This window comes from Danaus plexippus, chromosome 10 (genome assembly GCF_018135715.1).
Source record: "Danaus plexippus chromosome 10, MEX_DaPlex, whole genome shotgun sequence".
Lineage (NCBI taxonomy): Eukaryota > Metazoa > Arthropoda > Insecta > Lepidoptera > Nymphalidae > Danaus > Danaus plexippus.
In genome coordinates, this window is record NC_083543.1 from 8,890,154 (window position 1) to 8,915,065 (window position 24,912).

A 24,912-nucleotide genomic window follows, 5' to 3' on the forward strand; every position below is an offset into this window, starting at 1 on the left:
GTATACACATTACCTGTAAGTTGATGTAACCATTTTCAAAAGCAAACATAATTGTATAATTTATTTTTTTCAATTTAGGGAAATTAAATTGTAATGAAAAATGTTGATTTTATATTATTATAAAAATAATCTCATTTATTTTAATAATCACCAAAGAAAATCTTTGAAGTAAATTCCGTCGCATATTATATTACAAGATCCTAAGCACGCATGCGCGTAGGACTCGCTCCTTGTGCTAAAACTTACCCCAACAGTTGCGAATGAAACGCTCGCGGAGGATATTACTCTGCCATTTTGAATTTTCTGATCGCTAAATGTCGTGAATTACGAAAGTGTATTATAGGGATATTAAGTTTTTATTATGTTAATGATTATTTTGGTGATTTGCACGTTTAGTGAGGAGTGATTTTTTTTTTTTGTGAACATGTTGTCACATTTGTTTATATTGTTACTTTTGGGAATTACAGTGCTGTTTCGTTGTACGGATTCTGTCGGTAAGTTTTTTAGAAAACTTAAGTAAGATTTAGGATGTAATATTATTAATATGTATTTTTCTATTATTATAAAAAAAAACTCTTTTATAAAATAATTAAATATGTAAGGCACTTTTATGAATTTTTGTTGAATTCATTATTAACAAAATTTAAATAATTAGTTATGTTATTTAGTATTATTACTATTTTGTAAATATTTTAAACATTTTGATTTTTTTTAAATGAAATATGTTATATAAATTAAAAATGAAATATGTTATATACAACCGAAAAATATCAAAAATGCAAAGAGCACGACCGACGTCCGTTTGTAAAATTATGTAACAATCATATTACAAGGGCCCTCCAGAGATGACTGTTTGGGACGAGTCACGGGATCCATTCCAAAGGAGTTGAGGATAAAGTTTTTCTTGCAGCTTTTATATGTAATTGAATCAGTTTAAGAAAACTTGAAAATCACTTAACCCAACGCAACATTTTGATCTGTAACATATTATTTTATTATATATTTATTATAAAAATATTATTTTTTAGAAAAAGGTTATTCGAATTTTTATTAAAATTTCTTCCCGTTTATAAAACTTATTGAGTGGTCGATTTAACTTCACTTTTTTGTTTAGTGCTTGTTTCAATTAATCCCTTTAATAGGCAACTGTCACTACTTCACATTAGACCGTCTGCTTAATGTTTCATTAAAAAAATAATATTGCTAACGGAAGCCGTCAGAGATCATTCGGAATATGCTTTTATATTTTAAACCTTCATGTTTTATTGTTGCTGTTGAAATTTTTTTACTTTTGTTATACATAAAGAACAAGAAATATTTATTCTAAAACTTAATATTGCTTTAAATGTTTATTATCAGTTCTTTAAAAATGACTGTTGCCTTTATCCATATTAATCTCAAAGTTCGAAAATTAAACTTAAATTTTTATTTCAATTAACAGCAGTAAAAACAATATTTTATTGAATAAGTAATTATTCTCCCTATTAACTCGTCGACAATTCACTCCATTTTATAGACGGACTTGATATATTTTAGAGAGATGAGTAATTAAAGTTTGAATTGTTCTTCTCCCGAAAGTCTCATTATCAGGATCGTAAAAGAGTTCCCGAGACGGCGACAAACCTTCCTCGTAAAATCAAACTTAAGGGCAGTTTGAAGTGGTCGTCAGAACTCATCCTTATTTCTCACGTCATTCTCGTTATGAAACTTATTTTTGGTGAAATCAGAACTTTTTTGTTTAGTAAACTCATAATTGATAAATAAAATCTAAAACGTTAAAAATTCGGTAAACATCTATAAAATTAGAATGATTCCTTGAAAACCAATGTTACAAAAAAAACAGAATTATTTTTTTGTACCTACCAGTTATGAGGGATTTACATTCCTATATTTAGAAATTTCATTTCTAGTAAGACATATCGATTAGTTCGATGTTGCCATTTTCATTAGACAATGAGATCAGAAACTATTCAGGGTTTGGATGCTAAGATTAAAATTAGAAAGGATAAAATTAAATCCGGATCTACCTATGTTAAAACTATTTTAATATTCAACAATTTTAACAATAGACTGATAAGTCTTTTAAATTTATTTCCGAATATTGACAAAACTAACGGCTAAACAAAAAAGATACAACAAAAGGTAATAGGTATTGAAATAAAGAAAAGGTGGTTTTCATGGCTACGGATTTCTTTTCCGCAATTTGTAGAGAGCTTTATATATGCACGTACTATCATACTGCGGCGCTTATCGAAGTGTAAGTGTACATATTAATATATATGTATAAATTTGTTACAAATAGATTTTTAATATTAGTTTCCACTATTTGACGAATTTCAAATTATATTCCGAATCAAATTAAGACAAATGTCATTTCATACCAGTATAATTTAAATGTTCCGTTGAATAAAAACAAATTTTACGCGATAATCTTAATAATTCATTTATTAAAACTATGTATTATGTTTACTACTTAAATAACGAACAGTTGAATTTAAAGTCAGCCATAATATTTTATTTTTCTTTTATGTTAAATTAATTATAACTAAACTAAACTATTTCTTTCCAAATTAAAAAAGACTACAACAAAAACTTCTCAGCATTACATGAATTCACCGTGAGGGTGCGGGTCTATCACTTTGCAGGGAGAGGAGCTTTACCAGAGCCTGGGACCTGCAACTCAAGTGCAGGTTTAAGGGGGCCCTATTTAACGCACGTTAAACGCTCAACTAAACCTTTCAAACTCCTCTCCCTATCAAATAAAATTTAAAACGAAACTACTAAGGCTGCCTGGAATTGATGTAAGTTCTGGACAGGCCCAAGATTTTAGTAGGTTTTAGAGAGATTTAGCTGTTACACATATTCTTAGTGAAATCATTTGTGAGGTGGTGATAATTGTTGGCCTCGATGGCATGGTCTTTGGGGATGTTGGTTTCCCAAGGAACCAAAAATTCTCTTTACACAACTTGCTTTAAAATTCGTAACTACATAAATATGTCTGGTCTGGACGTCGACGCACAGATATATTATCAAAAAATATTAGTTTTATGAAAGAATATAATTTATAATAGTTTATTGATTAGTATTTTTTTCGACTATTATAAAATTCAAGTATCTTGTGTGAATATTTGTTTAAATAAAACCTTTCACATTTGAAATAATGAAATAAGTTTCTACTTAGAAAAGAAGAAAGGTTACATAATATAGGAAAACTGCAATAAATTGTTTACTATCAGAACTGATGTTATTGATACCGAGTGACATTTCTCAAACTATCACATCGTTAATCCGTCTTCTAATTTAATGGAATATCTGAAATGCCTCTATGCAATATCCCGACTGAACCAGATCTTGTCTAATATGCATAATTAAGCGCCTACCGTTAACTATTCCTCGATTAATATCCGTTCCGGATGCAAGCAGAGCTTTATTGGCTATCATAAGACATACGCTTGGGAAATAAAAATATGATGTAAACTTAGGACATTCTAAGAAATAATAATTTTACGACTTTATGTGGACTGAAATGAAGACGATATTCCAATTATTTTTTGTTAATTGAAATAACTTTGTAATATTCCTATTTTAGTGGTCTATTATATTAATATATATGCTTATAATAAAAATATATTAAACTTTCATGATAATAGCCGCTATGTTTAGTTGATAAAAAATTTTATATTCATGAAATTTTGTTTAAATTTCGAAGTAGATTTATATTATGTAGTGTAAAATAATTTTCACATTGGACTAAATTTGAGAAACTATACTGAAGTAACAAGTCAGTGGTTGGAGATATCGTTAGGGAACTCTATTGATGCGTTATTGTAACTAACCGTTTGTTCTTCCAATTACCTTATAATGTTGACTCAAATGGATAACATACCAGAAGATTCTGTTATATTCTAAAAGTTAAAAATATTAAATATAGGGATCGTAAATTATTATATGCAGCTTTTTATTGATTTATTGAGAGCGATGATACAACATATTACAACTTTATTAAAAGGCGGCCACGTAGACAAATAATTTATAAGTTTTCTAAATCAAGAAATAAAATATATTTTGCATATTCATAATATTTAAAGTATAAAAAAAATAAAATATGTCATCTCATGATTCGCTAAACCGGCAAGCATTTCTGCACCAAATGTCCTAATAATTTAGTTGAGTATATTATATAATGGCCAAATCAAAAATTGGTAGTCAATAATCTTTGGTTGAAACAATATCTTACAAGGCCCGAAATAACGGGCAATTTAACTACAAAGTTTATTTGCGAGATACCAGCTAAAATAGAAGGCAAAGTTAAAAATAATAAACCAGATAGGATATATGTTACGAGATAAAGAAAAGCGTACATAAGAGAACGTTTATTTTTTATTATTACAACTTTTCATTAAAAAAAGTTACAAGACTGTGAACATTTACCAACAGAACTAATATTGACAGTAGTTACAAGCACAAAAAATAAACTGATGCAAATACAACTTAGATGCCAATATTTAAGGTCCGTAATGTACATTATATAGTAGAAATACTTACTAAACGAATAGGGAGATATTAATTGCAAGTAAGTATCCTGCTGCTGCCTCTTGATGATTTCAGAGGGTCAGTATATGAGAATAATCTAATTCTAGTCCAGTAAAAAGAATATATCGAAAGAAAAGTGGTTTACATTTTATGAGAAGACTTCGAAGATATTCGATCAATCTTGTTTTCGCAAAATTAAGATAAATATTAAAGTCGGGGGATTTTTTAATTCATTTTATCCACACGCACAAAACAGAAGTCCAAAGTATGTTATTATTAAGTCTAAAAACTTTTAACTCTAACTTAATGAGTTTGTGTAACTTTGTAAATATTTTCCTAACTACTGAACAGATTTCTTCCTGACGTAGAACGGTTGTATATCTGCATAATATACAGGATTTTTTTTATAATTTTATTTTTTTGAAACTAAAGCAGGTGAATCTCTATTACTCCGCTTATATTTTTACTAATTAAAACCGCATCCACCAATAAAGGCATGAAATTCCTATTTAAATTCCAATAGATAAATTTAATTTTTCCATCATTTAAAATAAATTAGCATAAGTCAGATATATGAAGTGATTTTGTAAGCACTTTTATCTTATAATTGCGTTAAGATAGCAAAAAGAACTTGCATTCAGATAAGAAAGTATTGAAACAACATTTACCTTAATAGATATCTAACTTAACCCAAAAAACGGATTTTAATTTTTAATAGATGATACGATTTGGTGTGGTCTAAATGATTGAAACATAATTATTCAAGAAAAATTGGTCTCATAAAAAATAATGTGAATTGTCAAACAAAATTTTAAAATTTTTCCACTCGGTCCGAGAGAAAAAGTCATTTAGTCTAACTTGTTATATATCATATTAGGACTTGTGAAACTTGAACTATTGACAAATTTTTGTTGTTGTTGTAAAAAAAAAAATTAAATATAAAAAAGCTTAAAAAGTTATGAGAGATTAGTTCAAGAATTAAAAAGTTTAAAAGATTTTAGATGCAATATCACGTGTATCAGAGTTTCATTATCTACAATATAATTTAGATAAGTGCCCAGAAAATATTAAGGAAAACGTTTAGTCAGAATTTAAAAATTATCCACATATCAAACTTGTTACTATGAACATTACTATTGCAGTATTACATGACAATGCTTTAAGGATCCTTATTTTTACACAAATATAATACAAGCTGTGAAACTTGGCAACATAAATGTCCCATCAACAAAAAAAAAAATGTTTAAATGTTGAACATATGACTAAATATCATAAAAAGCAGTATCTAATTCAGTGACATAAATTAAACACTCAAATAGGAATAATAAAATTATATTAACCCATAAAGAAATCATGTCAGTTCAAAAGAAATAAAACTTAACTGTTCTTGATAAAAGTCACGTGTAACGAAATCACTGCCAATTATTATAATAACCATAACAGCTTACAAATAAAAGAAACGGCAGTAATAAAGGCAGATCTGAATGAAGGGTCCGTGATGTAATCATACCGTCGCGTGACCGAAGTTATAGAAAACATGGACAATGGACCAAATTGTACCTTCTCTTTGACCCAAAAGGAAATTCAAAATCTTATTTGTGTAAACGTTGCTTATACAAAAATAGATAAGGTTTTTGGGTACGTCTGTAAATAATTGGAGATACTGAGCCTTGTATTAAAGTAATAAAGTAGCCGAATTTATTGAAACTTCACAATTTTCCTTTTATTTAACGAAAAATAAAAATAAAACAGAAATGATGTAAAAGTACCTATTGTTCCGTACAAAGTATTAATCTCGTTTAATTAAATAAAAAACAAGGATACACAAAGTAATTATTAAATTCATGCTTTAAATTTTCATTAAAATTAACAGAAATATTATATATATATTAATTATTAATATAATTCAATTCAAATACGCGTTAACACATAAAAACCGCACAAAATAATTAAATTAATTTTGTTAATTTACAAATGAAAATTACATAATATATTGTCATAGAAAATCGTTGTACTGTAATCGAACATACTTGTATCCAATATCCTGTCCAAATAACCACATCAATTGTTCACTTTGGCGCTTCGTTAAACAAATTATACCTAATTGCTCGTTCATACATCCTCTATTTGAATCTCCAATTTGTTAGTCAACTATATGAGTCTTACCCACTCTCTGGTCTATTTCACGGAAATAGTACGTTCGTTAATTAAACTCATGGCCAATATTTGTTATGCTTATGGAGCCTCAGGTCCATTAAACACAACAAGGTTAATAGGAGCAAAAGATTGATTAAATAATGCTTTATATGAAACGTACACGTATTAGATTAAAATGTTGATAGAAAATTGTTATTTTAAGACTCTACATTTACATCTCCATATATTTTGTCCCATTTACTTCTTTGACTCAATTTTGATTTATATTTATTATGTTAATAAAAACACCGACATTAAATATTAAGGCAAAACCATAATCAGAATAATAGGTAGATAAGAGCCATTATCATCGGTTTCCAAAGGAGTCAGGATGAAGCGACATCAAAGGAACGCGTTCAATGATCTGTAACATGTAAGACGTTCTGATATCTTCGCTTTCGTTCCCCAAAAAATAAAGAAACACTTACACAGTGAACATCTTACTCGGATATCTTAAGAGTATTCCTAAAATATTTGAGTACATGTGACCGCTAAAAAGTTTGTGAAAGTATGGAATACCATATTCAATTTTAGTTACACCATTTCGAAACATTTGAAGACCATAAATACCTTTATCACATAAATCCCCTATAGTAAACAAAATGTACGCTCACTATAGTCCAAATTAATTTTTATGCGTTACGATAGGCATGAGAATGAAGAAATCGTATTGCTTTGTCAGAATGCAAGGAGGTTCTACAATTAAAAGTTGAAGGCTCGTCACTCGCGTGGTGGTACGATGGTAACACTCACAAAAGTGTATTTCGGTGTATAAATTACTGAGAAGTTGGCGACTTGACACCTGGCCTGATGCCTGATTAGACAAGTTCAATCCAAATATGCGGACGCAAATAAGACTTAAGCATGAAAAGAAATGAAAATAAAACCTTGTAATTTACTTCTGCAATGTGCCGACTCTTGTTATCTTGTAAAACAGCTCTTAAATATTTGGCTTACAAATTTAGCATCAGCACTACATCTGTTTCCATCGCTAGTTACTATCTATAGAAATAACTATTGTATTCAAACTCGAAAGTTAAATGCTAACAATAGTACAATACAAAATTGGTGGCGAAATTATTATAAAGCTTACTCTGCTGTCTATTTTAGCAGGAAAACGTTTGTAGTCATTTTAAATATCTTTTCTATTATTCAATGAGATCAAGGAATCCAATTCTACTTATATTCTGAAAATAAAAGGTAGGTAAAGAGTGAAACTATATTATTTCATGTCATTATTGAACGTCAACTCAACAGCCTAAGCCTAACTAATGCTTGTATTATTAAGCCATGAAAACTAAACTTCTTGCTTTTATCATAAGATAAACGACAGTGAAACCCACTAGGAAATGGATGACGGAACGGGAGAAATATATTTTTTCCAGAATAAAAAAGTACACTCGAGGTATTTTGAAGAAACGGGAGGCCACTTCGTATATTTCTACCTCATTAACATTCTACTAATATTATAATTATGAAACTTACATTTGTGGTTTATTGGTAAATCACACAAAGAAATCAATAAAATATTAATATAAGTAGATAGTAAAAAGCTGCAGAAAATTTTATGAAGTTCTCTAAAAGATGTTCATGCATAAACGTAAATAGTGTGTATGACTCTCATACATCTGTATGTAGTTTTAGTTCTTATTGCTGACAACAATTGTTTTAGTGGCAATAATTATCGTTCAAAAAGGAACAACTAATTTACAATAATATAATACGTAATACAATAATAAATGTAATGACGGAATATTTGATTTATGAAGTTAGAATATTCAAAGCTACCAATCAATACATTATCATTATTTCCAGGGCTGTCTGGATGTAAATTACTAATGCGATAATATAATACTCTTTATTATAATAACCATTATTTAAATAAGAGTAATTATTTCTAACAACATTTTCGAATACACCAACTATAATGAGAATAATTAATGAAAAAGTTCCCATTGAAGATCCACTAAGCGGGACGTCGTTGACAATGAGAGCTTTTTTACCGGCCTATTGTTACTAGATTCTATTATTGTGTTCATCGAAGCTAACAATGACACTGTTTAAACCAATAATTACATTAATGTAGCGCCATCTACGAGTTTCAAACTAAAATATATTTATTGCATTTAGAAGTAATTGTAAATTATGGAGGAATGGATGATCCATAAGTGGATGGATAAATAGTCGGATATCTACATAAGATTCTAAAGACTTTCGGTAAGGAATAAATCTTTTCAGTGTGGGAATTTAGCTTAAAATCATTTTTTTGAAAAGTGAAATCAGAATTATATTATTTACAAATATAATTACGTACTCATGCTAACAATTTAATCGACACTATAGCGATATTATAACATATTAAAATTAAATGTTAGTATCTATAGTTAAGCTGTTGGTTTAAGAGTTATTATTAATTTTAATTAAGCTTTAATCTCGTCGTGGCCACGCATCTGTAAATCAAGAGAGCATTAGCGTCCTGGACTGTTATATAGGCATCCTAGTTTTTTAGGTCAATAATTTTTGGTCTTACAGAAGAAGGGGTTACTGAGCAAATATCTCTTTTCATATTTTTTTTTAAACTTTCAAAACAAATTGTGTATTGATGAGAGAAAAGAGAAGATAGTTTATTAATAATTTGTTGGGATATCATCGAATAGAAAGCAAAAATCTAACTCCTAATCCTTATAGGGAAGTAGAAGATGATAACTTTGGATTGATAATGAACATATCAGTAAACAAGGGAAATATTGTCTAATTTATTAACGTTTCCTGACGTTTTTCATCAAGTACATTTATTTATTCTATACTCGCCACTTTCTCTACCTCCTATAGTATAATTTTTACTGATTCAGTAGTATATGATAATGTTGGAAATTAAATTAAAATCTAACAGTCTAGGTGTAAAATTCTTAGTTGGCCATAATTTCTTCTTCTGTAAGGTTATTGCATCTCTCGTGAAAAGACGATCGTCTGAATGTCTATAAAGGTAAAATAATAATTTTCGTATTTTTAACAAATTAGGCGAACTTACTAAAATTTACTACAAATCAAAGTTAGATATTTATTATTTTTTTATTAATAGAGATATGTTATTTATCAATTAAAATAACATAACTTGTCAGCTTACTCAGTATTTAATATAAAAAACTTTTCTCTCAGGTTCATTTCCAAATGGGCTTAAATAATAAGAAATCTGTTTTAATAGCTGATCTATTTGGAACAGTTTTGGAAAAGCTTATAAGCTTTTAATTATATATAATTCGCGTAGTATTTACATCATGTATGTGAACATTTTTACAAAAAACAAACGATATCGAGAACTGTCCTGGTCTGCTTTCAGACGCTACATTCACATTTTTCAAACCCTTGGTCCATAGTGCTCCAGGACTCCTGTACTATGTTTACCTTAAAGAGTCTTCCACTCGAATACATTTCGGCTCCGTCGATCGTTTGTTGTCTGGATATGTAAAAGGTCTATATCCGGTTCGGTATATTAATTCTGGAACTTGATCTGGTAAAGAAGCTCCGAGCACTGAACTCTCCATAGCTCACTCAGTGATCTAAAATTTGGGGACCAGTCATTTGGAAACATAGGTGAAGACTTCTAGGACTCAGTGGCTAAAAGGCCTGTAAATTAGTGGAAATGTCGACTGAAAAATATGAATTTGCTGCCGGAACGCTGCTAGGCTGAACGTATTCTGAAGACTTCCTATTCAAAGTTTTGCCGTCATAACTGAATTATGTCATCTAGATAGATGATTGCTTACACAAATTTAACAGAAGCGGCTTTCACGTCCACTGGTTTCGAGAATATTTAACGACCACTATACCGTATTGAATATAGATATACCAAATAGATCAGCTATTAAAACAGATTCTTTATTATTTAAACCCATTTGGAAATGAACCTGAGAGAAAAGTTTTTTATATTAAATACTGAGTAAGCTGACAAGTTATGTAATTTTTAATTGATAAATTGCATATCTCTATTATTAAAAACAACGTATTAAATATCTAACATTGATTTGAAGTCCATTTTAGTTAGTTCGCCTATTTTGTTAAAAAATACGAAAATTATTATTCTTATTTCGATATATATATCGAAATTTAAGAATGTACACAAATTTCCTTACAAGGGTAATCTCTACATAGCAGTGCCAAAATTTATAAGAAAACATTTCCTAACATAAAGAACGTAAATCGTGTAAATCTGGTAAGAACGTTGACCGTAAAGTTCCGTAAATACCACATTTTTAAGTAGGGTGTTTTATATTTTGCCGTTGTAGGTTAATAATTATGACGCTAGGTAAAAATATTAATAATTCCAACCAAGGGTAAATTCGATTGCCGCATGTGTTTAATTGATTTTATGTTATTGCTTATATCATTATTACATTTTTCTCTTGGAAGATATATTAAGATAGTGGCAATTTTTATTAAATATAAAATATTAGTTTAATTAAGTAATAATAACAATAAATTGAAATTAATAATTTAAATGGTTTTGGTACAAATTGTACTTTTATATTGTACATGTTTAAATCACATAAATTATCGAAATTAGTTATTAAACAAATAACTAGCATGAATTTTATTTGTATTTTTAAAAAAGTTTCGCATATTTTTCAACATAAATTATTAACATATTTTGTATACGAAATACAATATCTCATTAAATCGCACATTTAAAAATAATGCAGCTTAGACAAAATAACCTTCACACTGACCTTACTTAAAATATATCGAGATAATAAATAAACTTCATACATGATATAAAATTATGCTGAAATTAAATAAATATTCATTTATTTATTAAGAAAGTTGAGATTCAAAGCTAATTAATCTGTAAAACAAACTGTGTGGTTTCAACTGAAACTGAAGATGATAAAGATCACAGTTTTGTTCGGTATCTTATTAAATAGTGAATGAAATTTTATTAATTAATAAAATTCAATTAATATTAAATATCAAATATGAACTTTCAAAAGAAAAGTTTATTTGCATCCATTAATTAATCCCGAGGATAAATTTTCAATTTTTGTAACTAATATGTGTATCTTCATTAAAATTTATATATTTTTTTTCATTAACATCTATCAGGACTTTTTGTTGTTATTATAATGAAACGACTTTACAATATACGATGTTACAATAACATATCAAACAAATTCCATACAAACAAATAAATCTATTCATATTTTAAAAAATGTTTTTTTTTAGTCTTACTAGGATGTTTTTGAAAATTCATAATTAATGTAACAACTTCCAGTTTTAATTATAAATTTAGAAATAGCCTAGGAATAGTTTAGACGTTGGTTTTGATTGTACTTGGAATCTGTCGACAGACTGGACTTAAATGATTTGTCTAATTCAGAAAAACAAATTATATTTATGTGTTAAGTGAATGTACCATTCACTCAAAAGCGAATTAGCAATCGGGCCAGGGAATGAGAGTGATTGCCTGTCGTAGGACCAGCTAACGGTCGTTTCGGTCTAAGCGAATTGATTGCTGCCATTTTGCAATTGATGCCCGCTTGGTGTACCACTGCTTTATAATTCCTTCGGTTCAGGAATATATTTCGCGATTCAGGTTGTTCTAATATTGATGATATTGATAGAAAATGATTTGCTTGAAATCAAATAAATGTAAATAGTTTGATGATTGTTAGTTAAAGACCGTTACTACATTTCACTATATCAATATTTATTGAGTACGACTTTACTATTTGTATAATATCCATAATAGTTCATTTTCTATATTATACAATAATAGCATTTATTTATCATCAAACATATATCAGACAATGGTTTGTGTTTGTAAAATAATTGCTCTATAAAAACAAAATGTAAATATTAAAAACAAACCATTACATCCGAGTTATTCAGCCAGTCAAATAAAATAATAAATTTGGGGAACTGTATTGCTAAATGTACTTATGTAAATAGCGTATGAGATAATTTTTCTCACAAATGCTTCCATTTTTGAACGTCACAGCGAAAGATGAAGTCAGTGGCCAAATAAACAGGATGATATTTATCAAATAAATCCCGTCGTTATTGTGACTTGTGGAATGACGTGGGTCAGTGTCAAAGTGTTGGTACCGTATGTTATTAAAAGACATTGTTCTATGAATATCATATTAAAATTATTATAACGTCGAGTTTTAATATAAAAACAATAAATTTAAGAAAGAAATTAAATTAATAAAAAAAGTATTATTGAAATTCTTAAAATATAAGTATGTTTAAAGCTCAAAACTTCTCATGTTAATTTAAGCCCTATATTGAAGTGACACAAGTTATAATTGAAATAATTTGTGCTATTTAGAAATAGTTGAATTTTAATTTGCTTTTCTAAACACAATGACTTAGGACGGCATAGAGCTACAAATCCTGATTGTACCCACTCAGCTTATCCTTTTCAAAGTGTCTTACATTTTAAATCACCTGACATTTAGAAAGAGAATGCTCTTTGAGGATGACCCCTTTATTTCGGAGCACCAAATTGTAATGTCTTGTATTTTCCTGGTTAACCCTCAAATGCCTCTATCAAACAGTCGTGACCCTTTCTGTTCGCTAAATCGCAAGTCGTTCCGACGGTTTATGGAAAATTCTCCGTCTTTCGAATGCTGAATAGTTCGGGACGTGACAATCGAACTATTACATTGGCAGAACAATGGCAGAATGCCTACTGGGATTTGAATTTTTACATGAACGTATTGTGTTAACGTATGTATATCTTTATAGTTTTGTTTGGTTTTTACGTTCAAATTGAAAAACTGCCAACGTACACTAACTGGCGGCTAAGGGAATCAATACTGTCAAATAAAAACATAGTTTCATTGTTCAATATGTATCAATGAAGAGTAAATAAAACAATTGTGATCAATTTCATATAAAAGATTTTACGTTTTTGTTAAATGTTAACCACTCAATTAAAATTTAAAAAATATAATAATAATAAAAATGGACGAGATTTAAGATTCGCTTAGGATTTTCAACGTAAATATCAGCTACAAAAGGCTATACGTAGGTTGTATATTTTTATTCTTTAGCTAAAAAAAACCTAAAATAGCGAAGGTAATAAACAAAAAACGTATTCAGTGGAAGGCCATTCAAATTGGCGAAACGGCTTCAAAAACCAGCCGGCTTTTTTCAGATTCTGTAGGTAAATTTTATTTCGTCTGGGTTTCAATTAATGCTTTAATTAAAATGGCCTTGAAAAGAATGTTTTATACGAATTCATTGAACTTGATGTTTATATGTATGTACACAAGAGTACTTGTGCGATTGGCATTACTTTCTGAACCGTTATTTAATTTATAACGTCCCACTTTGTTAAACGAAATAAATTTATAGCCTTACCTTTTTATTTCATAAAACAAAATGAACAGAAAATATTTCAAAAGCTTCAAATAAACATATAACAGAGTTTCTAATAGGTCAAACTAGAGATGCACATAGTAAAAGTATTTTTAGTAAAACAAAGGTATTATTTAAAATAAGAAACTCAATAACAACCAATGCACACCACAACATTTATACAATAGAACTTTACCGTGTCTCGATACAATGAGTAAGAATTCCATTAGGAAGTTCACCCGTAAATTCATTCGTTCGTTCAGACGTTCACGCGTTCAATGATTCGTGAACGCTATTGCTGTTCTACGTCAACTTAAAAGATTAAAGATATTTGACCAATAATTCAATTAATTAATTACTATATAAAAAGTATAATAATGCATATTAATAATTATAGAACAATATTGTTTATTGCAGTGGACGTCTTACGAATTGGCATATAATTTATCAAATTAAACTTGTAAGTACCTTTCTAAACTTTAAATATGAATGCCAGTCAGGAATCGAGATGCAATTGCTTCTGGGTTTCAATTGAAATTGCGTTGTCTGGGATTCGAATAGCATCTTTTGAGACTCTGCAATCAAACAGACCAAGTATCTTCTGATTAAAGGAAAGAAACCGAGTTTTGTTTCAAATTAGTTCACAGACGAATTTACCGCTTTGAAAGCCGCAATTTTCCAACCATTATAAATTTTAAACTGAAATGTTATAAGTTTAACACTCAAGGAGTTTTAATATTTGATATTCCAATGTCTGAGGCTTTACTTTATAGAAAAGGAATAGTTTTTATGACAAAATATAAGTGATAAGTTTTCTGAAATGATTTTTATCATTCCGCTCTGCTCTGTTTCCCCTGAGGTAAGTACGTGCTTATTTATATAAATTTGTTGAAGTCCTGTACTTTTAGAAAGTTTTATCATTAGGGAGCATAGTTAACACTTATGCCAATATCTGGGGACCGAAACTTTATTTGATCTAAACAATAAGTCGAGTTATCAGTTTTTATTGTAAGAAATTTGTTATTATAAGAACAATCTGGATTTCCCTTACACTTTTATATAAATGTTATGGCATGAGTAAAAATAATTTTATATAATATTATTATTCTAGATTCATTTTGTGTAAAATCAAATTTAGATTATTATCGGTGTAGTAAAACGTCCTGGAGTATAATGCAATCTTCCTTTGTAGGCGATGTAACGGGAAATAATAAACTTAGTAAGCCTTTGTAATAAAAGCAACAAAGTACCGAAAATATAACAAAAGGCGTATTATTAAGACGGCTCTGAAGTGCCTAAGCTTATGATGGTGACTTTAGAATGTAGACCACGGGTCTTCATAAATTTTGAATTTATACAGAATAATTCAGATGTGATGCATTTTAATTATTAATGGCAGATAATTAGTTTTGTACTACCTATACTGTGGTTTGTTGAAGTGTTTAATTGTAAAATATATTATCAAAATATTAATTTTTGAATGCCAATACAGCTTATACAGTTTACATGCAAACGATAATTATTCTAACAATCCAACACTTTAATATAATCCTTAACAAAAAAGATAATAAATGTAAATTCATAATTTTCGTGTTAACCGTAAAATGTAATGGCAACAATTGGATATTAATAATATATTTCATGGTTTGATTTATTTTCAAACAAGGAGATCTGACAGACGTTGTCCTGTCATGTCAAAGATATCACTTAGACCATGGAGTTAGGTTAGAGATATAGTTTCTTTTTAATACCATAGACCGTGGATTGTAATAATATAGTCTTTACTTCCGACTAAAATAACTCTAATTAAAGCAAAAAAATATATACAATGTTACCTACAAATTACGATATGTTCGTAAACGGTATTGAAGGTGTTCATTCTGTTTGAACACCTGTCAAACATCTGACAGTTACGTATTTAAAATATACCTGCCAAGAATTATATTATAAAAAGTTTATCTTAAAAAACGACGAACCAAAGTGTTACGTTAGGTTTTGAAATTCCTCTTTTCGGCTTAAAACTGAACATGTATTATTTAAAATTTTTAATTTCTTACAAATTACCTAACGTTGTATAAGAAAGAACACTAATTTGATATCTAAAACTCAGCAATTATTTGTATGCAATGCAATAAGCAAGCAAAACCTTTGTAACTTTTCTTGTTTTGTCCGTCAATCGCATGTCGCAGTACATCCTGTCTACAGTAGGAACTGAGTGAGTAAAGGTTGACAGAACTCAGCTGACTCTTTACAATTAATATTCTACTGTTTAAATAAACATTATCTCTGGTTTTTGACATGTCTTCATAATTATAATGATTGGATGTTAAAATTCGGAACTCTAATACGCAGATGGAAATTATTATTTATTTTGTCCAATTTTTGTTTCCCCTCATAAGTACAACTTTTCAAATACGTAGTTCAATTAAAAAAGCGATTTTAATACAATTAATTCTTTGCGGCTTTACTACGCTCATTCATTCTCATCCCGTCTTCCCGTGATCACGGTTGCTACAAAGAAACCGAAACGTCGTGAGTAGGTAAGTAGTTTAAATAATTAAAATTGCGTAGTAAATCCTGAAAATATTATTTTAATTTCAATGAATACTCGCGAAAGTCTTAGATCTCAGTATGATTTTAATAATTTTAATTAGTTAACTACCTAATCACATTAATCATTTAATATCATAAAAAGAGAATTTAAGAGGTATATTTCTTTTTATGTTGTCTCGGACTTGATTATACTACCTCTTGCAAACCGTTGGGGAAGGGTGGTATTACATGTGTGCCTAATTAAAAAAATAATAGTCCTGAAAACCCTCATACCCCTTTCCTTTGTGTCCATATCGGATAGTTTTTGTAGTTATAAGTACAATAACAAAACAATCCTTTTAATGTGGCTATGTGGCTATGTGGTAACCCGGGATGGAGTGGTCTTGGCCGTGTTGCTCGACATCGCCAACGTTTTTAACACTTTGCCCTGGAGTACCATACGAGAGGCGCTGCGGTATCACGCGGTGCCGCGCTACCTACAACGCATTGTCGAGGCCTATTTGTTAGAAAGGTCTGTGGTGTACCCGGGTGGAGAAGAATGGGGTCTGCGAGAGACGTCGTGCGGCGTTCCGCAGGGTTCGGTGTTGGGGCCGCTACTGTGAAATGTAGGGTACGACTGGGCTCTATGCGGTGCCTTTCTCCACGGTGTCAGAGTCGTTTGTTATGCCAACGATGCACTAGTTACAGCGCGTGGAAAGTCGTACTGTGAAGCGGCCATACGCGCGACTGCTGATGTCGCGCATGTCGTGGGTAGAATACGGCGGCTGGACTTAGAGGTGGCATTGCACAAGTCTGAGGCCCTGTGTTTTCATGGGCCAAGGATGAAGCCGCCTTCGAGGTCCAGTATCACAGTAGGAGGGGTCTTCATCACTGTCGAGTCGACGATGACGTACCTTGGACTAATCCTCGACAGTCGGTGAAACTTCGGGCCGCACTTTACACGGCTTGCCCCCAGGTTGTTGGTCACCGCTTCTACACTCTCACGCTTGCTGCCCAACCTGGGGGGGCCCGACTACTCTTGCCGGAGACTCTACATGGGAGTCTTACGGTCGATGGCGCTATACGCCGCACCAGTATAGACAGAGGCGAAGGTCGCAGCGCGTGATGTTTATTAGGGTCATAAGAGGGTACCGTACAACCTCCTATGAGGCAGCGAGCCTCCTAGCCGGATCCTCTCCCTGGGACCTCGAAGCAAAGCTCCTCGCGTCGCTCTATTGGTGGCGGTTGAGCGAGGCGAACGCCTGATGCCTCGACAGATTGAAGCACGGAGGGCGGAGCTCCGCCAGGTCCTAGTGGCGGAGAGGCAGACGCGCTTAGCGCAACCCACGGTGGGACACGCCATTGTAGCGGCGGTAAGACACGTTCTAGAGGAGTGGCTCAATAGGAGCCACGGCACCCTCAGATTCCAGCTAACGCAGCTACCGGACACGGATCTTTCGGAAGTACCATTGTCACATAGGCCGGGAGCAGACGTCCCATTGCCACCATTGTGGTGACGGCCGCAACGATACGGCGCTGCATACGTCGGCGGAGTGCCCAGCTTGGGCCGAGCAGCGCCGTGACTTGGTCATGGCCGTAGGTGATGCGGGAAATCTCTCGCTTCCGGCTGTAGTGTGTGCTATGGTAGCGAGCGAGTCAGGGTGGTGTGCCGTCGCCACCTTTTGCGAGGCTGTGATGCTCGCAAAGGAGTTGGCGGAAAGGGAGAGAGAGGCTGCCTTATATCTTCCCTCCCGCAGCATACGCATTGGGCGCCGAAGGGTGGCCGAATTCCGGCCACCGTAGAGCGCGGCCTGTGGACGGCAGATTCGGGGCATCATATCGTCCAAAAACAGCTGTAGGCTTCGAGGCGGCGGCGTGTGTTCCACCTGACCCTCGGTGGGTCAATACCTGTCGGGGGTAGCCACGAATGCTTCGGCGATACCGGCCCCTCTGACACATGGGTACATGAGGAACACGGGTTGGTTTTTAGTCAGTAAGAGTCTGACAGTCTCCTTCGCCCTTCCTCCATGGCGGTGGGGCTTCATGAGGATTTTACAACCCGACAACAAAAAAAAAATAACAATAAAAATTTAAAATCAAACGCCTTTATACAAATTGTCAATTAAATACCAAGCAAAAACATCCTTTGTTGTTTGAATGAAATCTTTAATAAATATGCTCTCCCAGTTTATTTAAATTAGATATACTCTAGTTAACTGATGCGTCATTTAGAAATAAGCCTTAATTTTAATTTAAAAACAATTATGAACTTCACTGACGCATTTAAATTTCAATCTACTTTAAATTCTCGGGTAATTTTACAAATTAAACTGAATGGTTTTTGAAAACTCTGTGTGTAATTGGTAAATCAAACCAACCTAAGCTTTTGCTCAAACTGTCAAAGGACTGATGAATTCGAAGGTAAATTAATGGGTCGAGCGGTTTCAAAATCATAGTGATTCGGTCACGTTAGGATTAGGATGTACCCAAGAGTTGATATTGAAAACTTAAATTAAATTTTACTTAATGAAATGGTTTGATATTTTCTTACTTGTGAAGAAAAGAAGAAATGTACTAGATATTTACAACCTTCCTTTAATTTTTTTTATTTTTTCATTAAAATTTTATATACGTTTTACAAATGAAAACTTTTATATAATATGTAAATTTTCTAGATAAAGAACTATCTTAAGTCGTATTTTATCTTTTAAAGTTGTAGTAAAATTTCATCATTTTAAAGCAATGTATTTTGAGAAAGGAAATTTAATAATGATATTTTTGCTTTGATAAAACCACCACAAAGGAGGCAAAGTTCCAAGAATTTATTAAAAGTCACTGATACTGGATAAGAAACCTTACACAATGACATACAATACTATATTCTATATTGAGATTATGAAGAATAAAGAGACTTATAGTTGTGTTAAAATAATGTTGGAGGAAAATTTGTTAATTTAATTTTACAAAAATTTATATGTTTCTTTTTAAATGAAAAAGGGACAGTTATGAAATTCTTAACGAGATAATTATTAATTCTAGTAGCGTTAAAATCATGCATAATATAAGAGATTTCATTATTTTGATTAAAATGAATATTAATTAGACGAGTCAAACTATTTTATTATAATATATTGAGAAAAACAGAAAGGAAACCATTAAAGTTAGTTTTTGGGTTTCATGGATTATTAATGTTCACAAAAATCTCCGCTTTGTAATATATTAAACAATAGAAGTAAATTTGCAGTAGACTCTGGCATCACAAATAAATAAAATTTCGTTGTATTCAGAGCGAAGGGCTCTAAACAAATTAATTACGATCTCCTTTAATAAAAATCCTACTGTAATTTTGAACTGTGTGCAAAATGATACTAATTAATTTTCATCAAAGATTCTAACTGTATGTGGTAAAACATCGGGGTGCAGTTAGTTTATTATAACAAGAAGCAATTTAAACAAGATAATTTAATATACAAAAAAAAATTATACATTATTGAAGGATAATTACATACACTATATTACAATAGATTTGAATCGAAATATGTCACAATATAGTGATAATGTTACTTACTTTACGCCCCAAAGGGAAAGTCCAACCGTTGTCAAATTATTTAAGCTAAATCCTTTTTGATTACGCGTTTTGGTGTACATTACATATTTAGTGCGACAGGTGAATAATGTTGGACGTAAACCTTTGTATTCTATTTTAACACGGTATAGACCGCAGAATGAATAAAGAGTCCGTAATGAGAATAAGTTTTGACAGATACAAGTAGATAACAATCTTTTCGTTACGAGCAAGGTTATTGCAATCATCGAGAAGAAGAAGTTCTTATAATCACAGGATAAATCATACTGTTATTTTATGTCGAGTTGTTGTAATCGTTAGGACAGCACTCGCGACCCGCGACCAAAGTTTTAAATTTGATTTCATTTGAATTGTCTTAACAAAAACAATTAATAGTGAAACCTATTTTGATCTAATTATTACCCCAGAATAAAACAAAAGGCCTTCCTTTATGAAATAGTTAGAGCATAATTAGTTTTTGGTTTCTTATATGTACAACATTTTAAATTCATATTACAATAAAAATTGCTTGTGTAATAAGAAACTTTATAGCTGACGATATATTCGGAACTTGTATCTCGTCCGTCACGAAATGGGACGTAAAAGTTTTGTCTCCAATAAAAATATTTTACGAGCTGATTGTTTTGCAACGTTGTGGGAATGTGCCACGGGACAACACTGAATAACATATTTTAGTGTTTGTCATAAAACAAAAAAAAATGAAATTAATATTAGGATATACTCAGATATATTATATAAGTAGTTCAAATATTTTTTACTTTTCATAACATTTTACAATGTAATATATCAACAGTTTACTATTGGTAATATAAATAAGTGTATCATATCTTGAATGTGGAACTTTCTTTTGTTCAATCAAATTATGTGTTTGTATAAAAAAAATATTTTTGTTTTAAAATATTTAATAATATCATGATTAGTGTTACATGCCTGCGAAAATTATTCTTTATATTTGAAAATAAATGTAATAAGTTGATAATACTATCATTAAAACATAAAATTAAAAAATTTGTTTATTTTTAGATTATTGAATCAACAAATCTAAATAATTTTTCAAATCATTGAGAAATATTTAAGGTACTTTCAAATTTAATGAAATCAGAATTATATTAATTTGAAAATTTCTTGACGGAAGTCACGTTTTGCGACCTCTAAATCCTTACATATACAAAGAACCTATACGTAGATATACATACATACCTACACTTTGTATAAGCGTCACAAAATCCCGTGCATTCTGTGTTATCGCGGCCCAATAATCTAAACACTATAATCATCCTACTGAGATGGAGGATAAGAACAATATGAAATAAAATGAAGCACTTTAACTCTGAAGAAATAAATATTTACAAACTCGTTCAACAGAGTGACAGCTTAAATGATAAAGTGACTGGAGATCGATACTCAGGAAAGCGAGAGCTTAAAATCTATTCGTGATGCTATTTGTTCCATGATTTATAATTTATTGATAGAAATTATAGAAATATGGAACTTCATTAGCATTATCATATCATAACTATTACATATTTGTCAACTTCTCCAAAAGTTATTGCAAAATAAAGTTTTGCTAAAATCGATCATGATACAAATTTAGTTTTCTTTTAAAACTCCAACATATATCAACGCTTCTTTATATTTCAATCAATATAATTCAACGCTGAATGTTATAAATAAAGGCTTCAGTAATCCTGACACTAATTGCATGCTGTTATAATTTACGTCAAATAATACGAGTTCTCCAGTTTGTAATGTGGTTTCCATTGAATCGTTTTAACTGAGATAAATTATTTAAACGTATCTAACTTGTTAAAGTTGATTGGCAAACACAAATTGAAGCATATCAAAGAGCTTATCGAATGGAACAGTTTTAATGAAGATTGTTTATACAATTTGTTCAAGATTTACATTTGTGTTAATATATTCCACATTTTGTAAGGCACAAAACGTAAAGCTTCAAGACTATTTTTTTTATTTCGAATAACATCCACTTACCGCTGTTTACATATTAAAATATATAAAGGGAGTTGAAAAAAATACTGAAAAAAAAAATTAACATTGTATTTTTTTCTATTTATAGCTATAACTGTAATAAAAACATTAAAATCTTATTATTAACTACAAAATTGCGAAACCTACAGAGAATAATAATTTATTCGTTCGGGCTTTAAATGATAACTCATCGGTCTCTCATGACTGAAAAATAATTATTTCCAATAATCTGCAGAATCACTACTCATTATATTGTTGCTTACTGAGTTAATTTCATTATTGTGTACGTCAGGTTCGTGGAGCTTGTTGCTTATAAATCATTCACACTAATATATCGGAAACTATTTCACCCACTAATTGTACATAACATCTGAAACTATGGAATCTTCGGTTTTGTTAAGAGTTCATCTCTTCCATTCCATTGGTAATAATTGCTATATAAAAATACTTTAAGATGTAACAAAAACGTAGGACAGGAGTTTTATATTCTTAAACAAGTGCTACTAAATACTCGCAAAAAGCTGTCAAATTCGCTAAAATTATATTACAAATAAACTGTAAAATGTAGGCTATAGAGTCGAATATTTACATTATACTTCCTCAAGATTCTCGTTTATCGAGGGAGCGATTGTCGTTTCGGCCTCCTCACAAAGTATCTGTTCCCAGAAAATATTGTTTGCCATCTCTTGGGAATTTTTTTGGCAAGTAAAGAATGGTATATCATTGTAAGGGAAAACTCTGAGGTCTATTTAGGTAAATTATTGTGTGGGTTCGGTCAGGTAAGGTTTTAGTACCTTAGCGTTACTGGAATTTTCAGCAAAATTAGTTAACTATTAGTTTTTCTAATATGTCGTAATATTTAACTGAGAGGGAAAATAATAATCGGAATTAACAAATTATTCTTGAATAATTTAAATTCAGCTTTACATTAAATTTTCTTACTTGTAAGAAAAATTCTTAGTTTTTCCATACAATGCAATGTGATCTTAATCATCTTTCGATATATATATTATAAAAACATCCGAAACTTTTCAATTAAATTATTTTTAGTATTAAACTTAATATTGCTTAAACATAGCATAACATGGACATGAATTCATAATCACTGACACGGGAATAATAAATCTCTACTTTTGAAAGTCTTCCTAATAATTTATATATACGTCACAATTTAGAACAAAACTTTTTCTATATTTTATGCGCAGGCACGTGTCCTCGTTATTTATGTACGTTTTTAATGAAATATTTGAAAATTATTTGGATTTTTATTTCAATGAACTTATAAAAACTTAAGAGCATTAAACTCTTAAGGGATTTGTGTCAGGCAATACGAGAATAGATATGGTACATATGATATGCTTAATATAATATGTTCATTGATATCATAAAAGTGCTGTCATCAATCAATATATCCATTTCATATTGACATTTCGTTATTGACATAACCAAGAAAATATATAGTTTTACATATTATTATGACACATTATACTTAAGTAATGGAAGGAGGCTATTCATGTTTGTATGTTTACTATTAAACCTATTATTAGAATGAACGGAAACTTAACTTACGAAACCTGCTTTTTCATTTAGATGTGTGAAAAATTTTACAAATTTTAACATACAAGTTGGTAACGAAAATATTATTTATGATATTATGTAATACACACATACATACATACACAATATAAGAATTAATACCATTGTTCTTCTATGATGATTGACTTTAGGTTAGATATTTTTTTTATACTTTTAAACAAATTAGTTATAAAATATATTTTTATTTTTTTTTAAACCTTCCAAAGTAACTGGACATAATAAAATTATATCTATCGTCAAAAATATTTTATAATATTTAAATTTTTTATAATGACATTATTTTCAAAATAAAACAATTCATAATCTTATGTAAATATTATATCTATCACGATATATATTTTAGTTCATTTTCTAAGTAAATTGTCATTACATTAAATGAATTGGGTTTTAGAATTCAAATTATGAAAATAGATGTCAACAAAATTAATATTTTTTTAGAAATATTGTGAAATGTTTACAATTTAGTTTTTCCCGCACTGATTATTTGACAGGAATAATCTAAAGCTATTAATTAAGAAAATAATACCAAACTATGAGTTGAATTAAAATTATATATTTTCGTTGTTCCAGATCTTCCACGTTTTGTTGGACCAGGGTCTAATGTCACTGTGGCTGTCGGCAGAGATGCTGCACTTACTTGCAGAGTTGATAACTTACAATCGTTTAAGGTGATTTAAACAAAATTTTAACGATTTCATTGTCTGTCACTGCCTGTGTTTAATAATAGTATAAAATAAAATTGACATTTGTAAGAGAACAACAAAAGACTTCGCGACCCTAACAAAAATCTTGAAACACAACATTTATCAAAAGCGACTGAATAAACATGATCGTTGAGAAATTAAAAAAACGTCCCTTAATAACTTGTCCATTAATCAACAGACGAACAATCGTACATAATTTATAAGGAAAATTGACCTTTGTGGAATATGAAGTGTTATTTAACTTTGTTAAGGCATGTTTTATGGCTAACGATATTTTGGTTGTCAGTTATGACGGAATATTTTTTCGTGGGTTGTATTAGCTAGAACTCAAACCAAAGATTATAAATAAGTAATGATCACTTTTTCATAATATCTTCAGATTATCATTTAGTTATAGTATTGTGGTATCAAAAT

At 30.4% G+C, this 24,912-nt stretch overlaps 1 protein-coding gene across 1 annotated transcript in view; it reads left to right on the forward strand.

The window, feature by feature from the left end:
* Window positions 1–280: 280 nt before the first annotated feature.
* Window positions 281–24,912, forward strand: part of LOC116766913 (lachesin-like) — a 37,849-nt gene continuing 13,217 nt past the window's right edge. Inside the window, exons 1-2 of the mRNA XM_032657057.2 lie at window positions 281–494; window positions 24,365–24,462. Of these exons, the coding sequence (XP_032512948.2) occupies window positions 425–494; window positions 24,365–24,462 (168 nt within the window). The 5' untranslated portion in view covers window positions 281–424. The remainder of the gene's footprint in view (window positions 495–24,364; window positions 24,463–24,912) is intronic.